Here is an 11,935-nt window from a genome sequence, read left to right on the forward strand (position 1 = left end):
CTTTCGCCACGTTTCATGGATGTGTTTAAATTCTTTGAGTATTGATTTTCTAACAAAATTATAGTAGAGCCTTGAGTTAGATAATTTCTATGGTATTTTCTGACCACAGTATTCCAAGAGTCTCTGGGTAAATTACTCTTAAATCCAAATCGTAAAATCCTCACCTCTACGTGTTCCATATTTCCAGTCACTCTCGTGAATGAGATGTTTTATCAGCACCTCAAATGCAACATGTGAAAAAGTGAACTCATTTTCTTTTTCTCCTAAATCATCTCCCCTTGACCCTTCTCCATTCCTGTCAGTGATTTCTTTAGTTTCCCAGGCTAGAACCTTAGAGTCATTGGTGACTATTTCTTCACATTTATCCTCAATATATAAACTTTTCACTTACTTTCCTTGTCATTTTGTTTTGTTTTGTTCTTTGGAATGAGTCTGGAATTTGCCCCTTCTCCCATTTTATTGTTGTAACTTAGTACCAGCCTTGAGTGCCTTTTCCCATTCTAGGCAAGTGGCTTCGGGAGAGGAGCAAAAGGGAACTAAGGGTAGCATCTAAAGAGCAAAGGCAAGTTTCAGAGCTGAGAGGTCATAATGATATATCTAATCCAAGCGATTCTTATAAGAGAGACATTATCTGAGATAGGGCTGCAAGTGGGGCTTGGAGGATGGCTAGGAGGTGGGTTCCAGAGAGGTTTCCTGGTACTTAAATAGGAATGTATGGCATTGGCCTTAGGTAAAGAGGAATTAAGGATACCTGCCAAACCAGTTTGGACATATACCTGGACTCCTAATCTACTCGCCCTCTAATCCATCCTGCAACGTCTTGCCAGACGCATCTTCCTGAAATATCTCTATTTCATTTCATTATATCATTCAAGAACTTCTAATGCTTTCAAGAATATCTGTGTTCCAGGCCTTGTGTTAGGTACTGTGAAGGACAAAGAAGCAAATCAGATTATGCTCTGTGCTCTCAAGGAACACACATAGTCTATGTAATAAGGGACATATACAAGTATCCAAAGTAGAAAATCATTGTCCGTAAAAGAGGTACAGATAAAAAGTTAGTATGTAGATGGCTTCTATGGAAGTAAACTTGGAAATTTTTTTTTTTTAAGACAAGTTCTCACTCTGTCACCCAGGCTGGAGTGCAGTGGCACAATCACAGCTCACTGCAGCCTCGACTTCCCGGGCTCTGGCAATCCTCCCACCTCAGCCTCCCGAGTGCCCAGGACCACAGGACAGGCATTTGCCAACACACCCAACTAATTTTTGTATATTTGGTAGAGACAGAGCTTCACCATGTTGCCCAGGCTGGTCTCAAACTGCTGAGCTCAAGGAATCCACCTGCCTTGGCCTCCTAAAGTGCTGCGATTACGGACAGAAGCCAGCATGCCCAGCCCGTGGGTCCTGGGCTTTTCTTTTGCTGGGAGAGTTTTATTATAGCCTTGCTTTCGTTACTTGTTATTGGTCTGTTCAGGTTTTGGATTTCTTCCTGGTTCAATTTTGTTAGGTTGTATGTGTCTAGACATTTTTCCATTTCTTCTAGATTTTACAATTTATTGGCATATAGTTGCTCAGAGTAGCCACTATTGAACCTTTGAATTTCTATGGTATCAGTTATAATGTCTTCTTTTTCATCTCTGATTTTGCTTATTTGGGTATTCTCTCTTGTTTGCTTAGTCTGGCTAAAGGTTTGTGAATTTTATTTATCTTTCTTAAAAAAGCAACTTTTTGTTTCATTAATCTTTTGTATTATTTTCTTCATTTCAAATTTATTTATTTCTGCTCTCATCTTTATCATTTTTATTCTCCTAATTGTGGGTTTGGTCTGATTTTGCTTTTCTGGTTATTTAAGACGTATCATTAGGCTGTTTATGTGAAGTTTTTCCTCTTTTTGATATAGGTACTTATAGCTATAATCTTCCCTCTGAGTACTGCTTCTGTTGTATCCCAGGTTTTGGTATATCATGTTTCCATTATCAATTGTTTCAAGAAGTGTTTTAATTTCCTTCTTAATCTCTTCATTGATTCATTGGCTATTCAGGATCATATTGTTTAATTTCCATGTGTTTGTATAGTTTCCAAATTTCCTTTTGTTACTGATTTCTAGTTTTATTCCATTGTGGTGAGAGAAGATGCTTGTTATCATTTTAATTTTTTTCAATGTTTTAGGGCTTGCTTTGTGACCTAACACACAGTCTATCCTTGAGGATAATTCCTGTGCTGGGGAAAGAAGGTGTATTCTGTAGCCATTGTAGGAAGTTTTCTCCAAATATCTATTAGGTCTATTTGGTGTACAGTGCAGATTAAGTCTGATGTTACTTTGTTCATTTTCTGTCTGGAATATCTGTCCATTGCTGACAGTAGGGCATTGAAGTCACTAGCTATTATTGTACTGGGGTCTATCTCTATCTTTAGCTCTAATACTATTTGCTTTATGTATCTGGGTGTTCCAGTGTTGGGTGCACATATATTTACTGTTGCTATATTCCATTGCTGAATTGGCCTCTATCATTATGTGGTGACTGTCTTTGTCTCTTCATATAGTTTTGTTTTGAAATATATTTTTTCTGATGTAAGTATAGCTACTCCTTCTCTTTCTTGGTTTCCATTGGTATGGAATGTATTTTTTTCATTCCTTTATTTTCAGTCTGTATGTGCCTTTATAGGTGAAGTGTGTTTCTTCATATAGTTTTGTTTTGAAATATATTTTTTTCTGATGTAAATATAGCTACTCCTGCTCTGTCTTGGTTTCCATTGGTATGGAATGTCTTTTTTTCATTCCTTTATTTTCAATCTATATGTGTCTTTATAGGTGAAGTGTGTTTCTTGTAGGCAACTGATGATTGGGTCTCATTTTTATATCCATTCAGCCACTCTGTGTCTTTTGATCGGAGAGTGTAGTCCGTTTATATTCAGTGTTATTATTGGTAAGTAATGACTTACTTCTGCCATTTTGTTATTTGTTTTCTGGTGGCCTTGTGGTCTTCTCCTTCTACTTTCCTTCCTTCCTGCCTTCCTCTAGTGAAGGTGATTTTCTCTGGTGATATGATTTAGTTTCTTGCTTTTTATTTTCTGTGAATACATTGTATGTTTTTTGATTACAAGTTACCATAAGGCTTGCAAATACTATCTAATAACCTATTATTTTAAGCTGATAACAACATAACATTGTTTGCATAAACAAACAATCAACAAAAAGGAAACTAATAAAAACTCTACCTCATAGCTTCATCCCCCAACTTTTAAACTTTTTATTGTTTCTGCTTATATCTTATAGTAGTCTATGTTTTGAAGAGTTGTTGCAGTTAATATTTTTGATTGGTTCATCTTTAGTCTTTCCACTTAAGAGTAGTTTATATAACAAAGTTACATTGTTATAGTATTTTGTGGTTTTCTACATACTTATTATTGCCAGTGAGTTTTGTACCTTCAGATGATTTATTATTGGTCATTAACACCCTTTTCTTTCTCATTAAAGTATTCAATGTAGCATTTTGTGCAGGACAGATCTGGTATTGATGAAATCCCCCAGCTTTTGTTTGTCTGGGAAAGTCTTTATTTTTCTTCATGTTTGAAGGATATTTTCATTGGACATACTGTTCTAGGGTGAAAGAGTAGTATGTCTTATTTTTCCTTCAGCACCTTATATATATCATGCTACTCTCTCCTGGCCATAAGGTTTCTGCTGGTAACTCTGCTGCCAGACTTACTGGGGCTCCATTGTATGTTATTTGTTTCTTTTCTGTTAGTGCTTTTAGGATCCGTTGTTCATCCTTGACCTTTGGGAGTTTGATTATTAAATGCCTTGAGGTCATCTTCTTTTGGTTAAATCTGCCTGGTATTCTATAACCTTCTTGTACTTGTATATTGATATCTTTGTCTAGGTTTGGGACATCCTCTGTTACTATTGCTTTGAACAAACTTTTACCCCATCACCTTCTCTACCTCCTTTTTAAGGCCACTAACTCTTAGATTTGTCCTTTTGAGACTATTTTCTAGATGTTGTAGGCATGTTTCATTGTTTTCTTTTTTCTTTTGTCTCCTCTGACCATTTTAAATGGTATTAAATGTATTTTAAAATAGCCTATGTTCAAGGTCACTAATTTTTTATTCTACTTGATCAATCTGCTATTAAAAAACTCTGATGCATTCTTCAGTATGTCAGTTGCATTTTTAACTCCAGAATTTCTGCCTGATTATTTTTAATTATTTCAACCTCTTTTTTCAGTTTGTCTGATATAATTATGCATTCCTTGTCTGGGTTCTATTGAATTTCTTTGTGTTTCCTCAAAACAGCTATTTTGAATTCTTTGTCTGAAAGATAATATGTCTCTGTTTCTCCAGGATTAGTTTCTGGTGCCTTATTTAGTTCATTTGGTGATTTCACATTTTCCTGGATGGTCTTGATGCTTGTGAATGTTTGTCTGTGTCTGGGCATTGAAGAGTTAGATATTCATTGTACTGTTCACTGTCTGGGCTTGTTTGTACCTATCTTTCTTTGGACAGTTTTCCAGGTGTTCTAAGGGACTTGAGTGTTGTGATCTAAGCTGTATTCGCATTAGGAGGCATACCAAATCCAGTGACGCTGTGGCTTTTGCAGACTTGTAGAGGTACTTCCTTAATGATCTTGGGAAAAAAGCCAGAATAATTCTCTGGATTACCATCAGAGGATCTTGTTCTCTTCCTTTCCTTTTCCGCAGTCAAATGGAGTCTCTCTCTGGACTGAGCTGCCTGGAGCTTTGGGGTGAGGTGACCAAAACACCACTGAGGCCACCACTGGGACTGCACTAGGTCAGACCTTAAGCCAGCACAGCACTAGGGCTTGTCCAAGGCCCACTGTAATCACTACCTGGCTACTGCTTATGTTTGCTCAAGGCACTGGGACTCTACAAACAGCAGGTGGCAAAGCCAGCCAGCCTTGTATCCTTTCCTTCAGGGTGGTGAGTTCTTGCAGGCCCCGGGCATGTCCAGAGGTACTTTCCAGGAGCCAAGCACTAGAGTCAAAACCTTAGAAATATACCTGGTGTTCTGTTGTACTGCAGGTGATCTGGCACTCACCACAAGATGCAGTTCTTCCCACTGTTTCTTCCCCTTTCTACAGGCAGAAGAGCCCTACCTTGTGGCAATCAACACTGCAGGCCCACCGGGAGTACTGCCAATGTTCTCTTAAAGCCCAAGGGCTCTTCTGTCAGCTTGTGGTGAATGTTACCTGGCCTGGGACTCACTACCCTTCAGGGCAGTGGGCTCCTCTCTGGCCCAGGGCAGGTCCAGAAATGCCATCCAACAGCCAAGGCCTGGGATTGGGTATGCTAAAAGCCCACTTGGTGCTCTACTCCCCTGTGACTAAGCTGGTATCTAAGGTTCGAGACAAAATTCCCTTTACTTTTCCCGCTGCTTTTCTCAAGCAGGAGTCTCTCCCTGTAGCCACCACAGCTGAGGATGTGCTGAGTCACACCTGAATTCAGTAAGTCTCAAAGTCTCACCCAAGGCTCACAGCATAACCTAGGTATCACTGCTTGTTATTCAGGGCCCAAGGGCTTTTCAGTCAGCAGGTCCTGCCAGGACTGGATCCTTCCCTTTAAGGCAGTAGATTCTCTCCTGGTTCAGGGTGTATCTAGAACTGTCACCTGTGAGCTAGGGCCTGAAAAGTGGACCTCTTGACTCTGACTGGTGCCCTTTCCTACTATGGCTGAGCTGATATCCAAGATGTAAGACAAAGTCTTCTTTACTCTTCCCTCTCCTCTTCTGAAACAGATGGAAGGAGTCTCTTTTGGAGCTTTGAGTTTTGCAGCCTGGAGTTAGGGGAGGGGTGGCACCAACATTCCCTTAGCCACCCTGGCTGGCGTGTCAGTAGGTTGTGTGCCTCCTAAATCCACTGACTCTTAGCCCAGTTCAGCACTAGGACTCACCTAAGAATTGCAGTCCTTGTGACCTAGACTGCCTTTCAAGATTATTGAGGGCCCCAGTGAACTTTTGGCCCACAGTGGCAAGGCTTGCCAGATTCAATCCTGACCACTGGGATGGGTGGTTCCCCTCTGGCTAGGTCTGGTTTAAAAAGTCCCTCTGAGTGGGCATCAGCTTAGTTCAGCCTGGTTTTGCTTTCTGCTTTGACAGGGCAGCTCTGAGTTCAATGTAATGTCTCACAATTGCTGCACTCTTTCTCTCCCAAGTGCACAGATTCTCTTTCTGTGCCATGCAGCCACTGCTGGGGGATAGGGGAGAGGTGGCATTGGCAATTCAAGACTGTCTTTCCTACTCTCTTCAGTACTTCTTTCAGCTGTATGAAGTTAAAAGCAAGTACTCTGAGTGCTCCCCTGATTTTTCGTTCTTATGAAGGTGCTTTTTTTTTTTTCCCTGTGTAGATAGTTGTTAAATTTGGTGTTCCTATGGCGGGGTACGATGGGGATAATTGTTAGAGCATTCTATTCTGCCATCTTGCTCTGTCCTCAGGCCATTTCTTTCTTTCCGATCAGTTATGTTAAACTCTTGAGGTTCCAAAACACCCAACAAATTTCTTCAATGATGTATGTTTTTGTTTCTTTGAGCCCCTAGCCTCAGAGTTCCCTGATGTACTCAATTCTGAGGAATTGCCCCTTTACTCATCATTGGCCACCCAGTTTCATGCCCACATCTTGAACATTGTTATTCACTAAAAATTGAACCTCTGAATCTCTGAAATCTTAAAGTTCAAAATCCTACTCTTTCACCATAGGTTCCGTGTCCTCCAGCTTTTTCTCTGCTTCATTTTTGCTGAACCTGTTCTTTAACTCACTGAGGCCTCCAGCCTCTTTAACTCTCTCTTTTCTCCTGGTCTGCCATCTTCCTAACATCATCTGCTTTTTTTTTTTATCCAGCCTGGATCCCATTGTCTAGTACTTTAATCCATTCTTGTTTCCAGTCCCCTTGTTTCATTGAAACTGAATCCATACCACTTCTCTGCTCTTAGATCTAGGCTCCTGGGAATTTTTAGAAGAAAAAAATGTCCCACAACCGTGTGGATCTGTGTCATTAGAAATTTCCAGTGAGCTCACTTAACATTTCCAGCCATGCCACTCTACTTGATGTTTACAAACAACATGCCACCTTGCCACTCTGAGTCTCATAAAGTGTATCTGCTGACTGAAATGCTCTTATGCATCTCCCCACCTCCACTTTTCTTTGTCTGGCTCTCTCCACTCAGGCTGTAGGCCTCATCTTAGATGTCACCTCTTCTAGGAAGCGTACTCCAAACCTCCTGCATACATTGGGTCAGGCTTCTTCTTGTCTGCCTTCTACCAATCTCCGATTACCTCTACTTGAACTCATCTCAACGTAATATTGTTAGTCTGTATATCTACTTTCCCTTCTAAATTTTAAGCTCCTCAAGGACAGATACCATATCTTATTCATGTTTATGTCTCTAGTACTTAGAATAATGCTTATTTAGTAAATGAGCAAATATATCAGTGAGTGAATGAGTGTGTAAGAAATTGACCTTTTCAGTATGCATATGCTGGTCATGATATATGACACTTTATATGAAAAGAAGAAAACTACCTCTAGGACACTGAAAAATCATTTCACTCCTACTCTCTTCCTTGGGCATTTTCATTGGCTATTAGGTAGAATAGCTAACCTTGGATCTCAGTAGTAAAATGTTAGTCATATAGCCAGTTAGTGATGGGGCTGAACAAAAACCAAGTCCTCTGAACCCTAGGGGTCGGTTTTGAAATAATAAGGCCGTGTTGCTTTTTTGTCGTTAATTAAGGTGAAATGTACGTGACCAAATTTAAAAGAAAATCTGTAGATAAAGAAAACATAGTCATTTTAATTATATAAAGTAGGATATATTGACGTCACAGCATTAGAAAAAGGCATAAGTTCTCAATTTCTTCTCTAAAATCCTGAAATTCAAAAATTTCTGCAAACCTAAAAATTTTGTTGTATTCATTTTGGGACAAACCTGGACTGAGATTCCTTCTAGTCATTATTTAATTCTTAGAGTGAATATTCATATATTTTGTTGCAGAAATATTACTGTGTTTGATTATGAGATGCTACCCCAGACCCTATGGGAATGTCATGTAGTATTCAATATATCGTGTCATATTACCTTTCTAAATCCAAAAGAATCTGCATTCTCAAGCACATCTGGCCCCAAGGGACTGAGAACTGTGTAGTTGTTTCAGTTATTATTTTTTTATACTGCAGGTAACAACATGGCAACATAAACAGGCCATAGATAAATCATATAAGTATATTTTTTGCCTTCACTCACCATTTCATTTATGCCTGGAGACATTTTTATGATTAATTAGGAAAGAATTTGTTTCTTTGACCCACATTTGTCTTACCTAGTGGAGCTCAGTGTCAACCCAGTAATACAGTTTTAGGGGAGAAAAGTTAGTATTATTTATCTTCAAAGTCATAATTTCAAAGGCAGACTTATCTATCTCTGGGACCCACATGCTCAGAACCTTGTTTTTCTGTACAGCTAAGTAGCACTTACAAGGTCCTGGTATCTTCTTCTGTATGCTACCCAGCTTGAGCTGAGGATAGGATTATTTATCTGTCATTACTTCTTCATAATATTGTGTGCAAATCTTTCTCTCTTTTTTTCTGTCTTTGGATTTTTCTCTTTACCTCTGCCATGAACATTACTATTTTTTTTTCTTCTTGGCTTATGTTTAGTTCTTTAGAAAGTAAAAGCCCTATAAGCATAAAAATCAACAAACATTTCCATTTCCTCTGTGGGATATAAAAAAGTGATAAGGTAAGGTTCCAGTCTGAAGGAATTTACAAGCTTTGAGGAGAGAATGAGACAGGTTAGTGTAGTAGGAGAGAGATTGTACTTTAGATTTAGGTAGGTCTGGATTTGAATCCTGGTTCTACTACTGAGTAGTTTGGTGACCTCGGCAAGTTACTTTCGGTCTTGGTGCCTCAGTTTCCCCATATGAAAAAGGGGGATGATAGAAATAGTACCTGCCTCATCAAGTCGTTAATGAAGATTAAATGAGATCATGCACATGAAGTGCTTATATACAGGCCTTGGCACATAGGAAGTTTATCATACCTGCTGCTAGCCATTATTCACGAACACTGCAAAGTGGTCTAATGGAAAAAGCTTGTACTTTAGAGTCAAACAGACCTACGTTTAAATTCTAGCATCTCCATTACTAGTTATCTGTGACCTTGGGTGAATTATTTTACCTCCTTAAGCCCCAGTTTAATAATTTGCAAAATAAGAAACACACTATCCACCTTCTAGGGTTGTTGTGAGGATTTAATGAGAAAGTATATAAAGCACTTAATGAAGTTCTTGGCATGTGGTAGCCTCTCAAGTGCCCCTTTGCCAACCGTCCACACAAATACAAGGAGGTACGAGATTGTATACCCAATGACAATAGGAGTAAGTGAAAGTGCTTTGAAAATTGTAAATGCTAATACAATGTGAGCCATTACTGTGTAGATTTGAAGTTCATAGGAGGAAGGAAACCCTCTAAACTAGGAGTGGAAGAGCTGGCTTCCTAGACAAGATAATATCTAAACTTACTGTTAAAGAGTGGGTAACATTGGTGTCAGCACAGGGAAGTGGGAGAGCATTTCTGTTACAGAAGGTCACATAATCAAAATGACTGTATAGAGAATAATAATGATGGTTATGATCAATATGAGCAAGCCAAGTGGAATAATTTCTATCAGATTTATTAAATCTGGTGAGTTAAAAATATCAGGTGGGAAAGTATAGTTATCTGAGCAAATATTTGTTTCCTTATAACCCTCCCATTGTTATTCTATCACTAATGAGAAATACGGTTTCACTTGAACTTTTTATGTTACAGCGAATGGGCCAAATACTTACGAAGGGAGGACAACAGAGTTGTAATGGGTTTGAAGAAACAAAGAAGGAAGCGAAAGAGGAAGTCTAAAATGTTACAGAAAGCAGCAAGAGGAGGTGAGGAACATGGTGAAGAGTAGCAAGAGACCAAAGGTAATTGACAATAGGATATACAGTTGAAGTGCTCAATCATCTCTGATTCTTGTTAGCTTTATATTTCTACCATCATCTTTGCTTGACTGTCACATTTTTTTAACCACACAAATGTTTGGATCACAGGAGGGTCAGCTTCTGAACAAATATTTATCACTAGAGATATTGAGATGGTAGGAAAATGGATAAGAAATGTGCCAAATTGTTTTGAGTGCCACATTATATGGTATACACAGGTCAGCTTTTGTTTTGAGTGCCACATTATATGGTATACACAGGCCAGCTTTTCAGAGGGAGAAAAGAAGTTGAACCTGCCCACTCTGACTCTATGGCTCCCTGATAGACACCCTTGGTAAATAATGAAGGCCGCAGTCCTCATATGTGACCACATCACATATCCAGGGGAAGGAGAATGGCCTTAGGAGTCTGACAGAGCTGAGATTGAATCCTGGATCTTACCTGTTAGTCTCAGCTACCTGTTCGTCAAACCTGCACAATGTAGTGTTAGAAGAGGTTGAGAGAGGGATCCCAGAATCATATACCAGGGACTACTTTGTACAGGTTACACTTGTACAGGCTTATAGATCCCTAGCCTTGACTTGGGTCTCCTCCTCCCAAAATAACTGTGAAGGGACAAGGAAGAATAAAATGGTTGGTGAGAAACAAAGCTGTATCTCAGGGACTGGGAGTAAGGAGACCCAGGTCATTAACTAGTAGTGTTTCCATGGGCAGTGAAATTAACCTTTCAGTTCCTTGATACCATCATAGATTTTCTGTGTAACTTAAACAATATAATGTATGTGAAAATGTTTTGAAAATTGCAATGCAGTACCCAAAATTAAGGTGTTAAGTTACAGAGAAGCAAAGGAATGGAATAACAGACCATTGAATTCCGTGTCAGGAGACTCTGGCTTTAGTCCCAGTTCTGCCATTATTTACAGTGTATGGTTGAGCAAGTCCTTTAACTTTCCTGGGCTTCATTTCAGCAATCTTCAGAATGAGAAGGTTGATTTGATGAATAGGAAAAGTGATTTATCTCAGAAGAAAAAAAAGAAAATCTTTATATAAGGTATCATATATGTATAGTTGATACATATTTACTTAAAGTAACACATAAATATATATTACTATAATAATGCCTGTATATTATTATTCATATGAATATATTACCTTGTATTAGTTTAATACAATACATGTGTGCGTATGTACACATGTACACCCACACATATACATATATAGCATCATAACTATACTAACAAAACTTGGTTTCTGTGGACCATTCACTGAGACATGGAAGTTAACTTTGTTATTCAGAAATTATCTCTGTAATAATATTTGCTCTAATCTATTTTATATGTATGCCTCACAGTAACAGAAGATGATGTACTGGCAAACTGAAAATACGTAAGTTAATCATAACATTCACTATATAGAATTTGATAATTTTGTTGTGGGGACTTCTTTTATGACAAAGTGCGATATGTGAATACTAGTCTTCTCAAGTTGTTTAACCCTACTTTACTTTTCTCCCATAGCATTATTTTCCCCTCAAGACAACACAAGCCATTCAGAGCAGAGGGGACTGTCTCAGCCATCCAAACCTCATGGAGCATTTTGGAAAGTTAAAAATTGGTTCTTATTTTTGTCATGTTTACTTTCAAACATGAAATAAAATTGAGTTCTGTTTTCGTGCATCAAACCGGAATCTGAATTATTTTTATTAAAAACAGTTCCTACAGAATCTTTAAAAACATGCCTAAAACACCAGTGGCATTCAGATCCTAAAAAGTTACATGATTTTTGCACCTTGGGTTATTGTATCAACGTATACTTCTGTTGGTACTAAATAAGACAGATGTCCCATATTGTTATTCACCTGTCAGCAAGCAGAGAGAAAAACCCCAATGATCATATGTTGCACTGTGTGATACTTTGTTTATTTTGAGGAAAAGAGGTGAAGATAAT

General features: G+C 38.6%; 1 protein-coding gene across 1 annotated transcript in view; it reads left to right on the top strand.

Annotated features, from left to right (window-relative positions):
- FMR1NB (FMR1 neighbor) overlaps positions 1 to 11,669 on the top strand; it is a 42,325-nt gene extending 30,656 nt beyond the window's left edge. Inside the window, exons 5-6 of the mRNA XM_003271821.4 lie at positions 9,822 to 9,970; positions 11,506 to 11,669. Of these exons, the coding sequence (XP_003271869.1) occupies positions 9,822 to 9,957 (136 nt within the window). The 3' untranslated portion in view covers positions 9,958 to 9,970; positions 11,506 to 11,669. The remainder of the gene's footprint in view (positions 1 to 9,821; positions 9,971 to 11,505) is intronic.
- The last annotated feature ends 266 nt before the right edge of the window (positions 11,670 to 11,935 follow it).

This window comes from Nomascus leucogenys, chromosome X (assembly GCF_006542625.1).
Source record: "Nomascus leucogenys isolate Asia chromosome X, Asia_NLE_v1, whole genome shotgun sequence".
NCBI lineage: Eukaryota > Metazoa > Chordata > Mammalia > Primates > Hylobatidae > Nomascus > Nomascus leucogenys.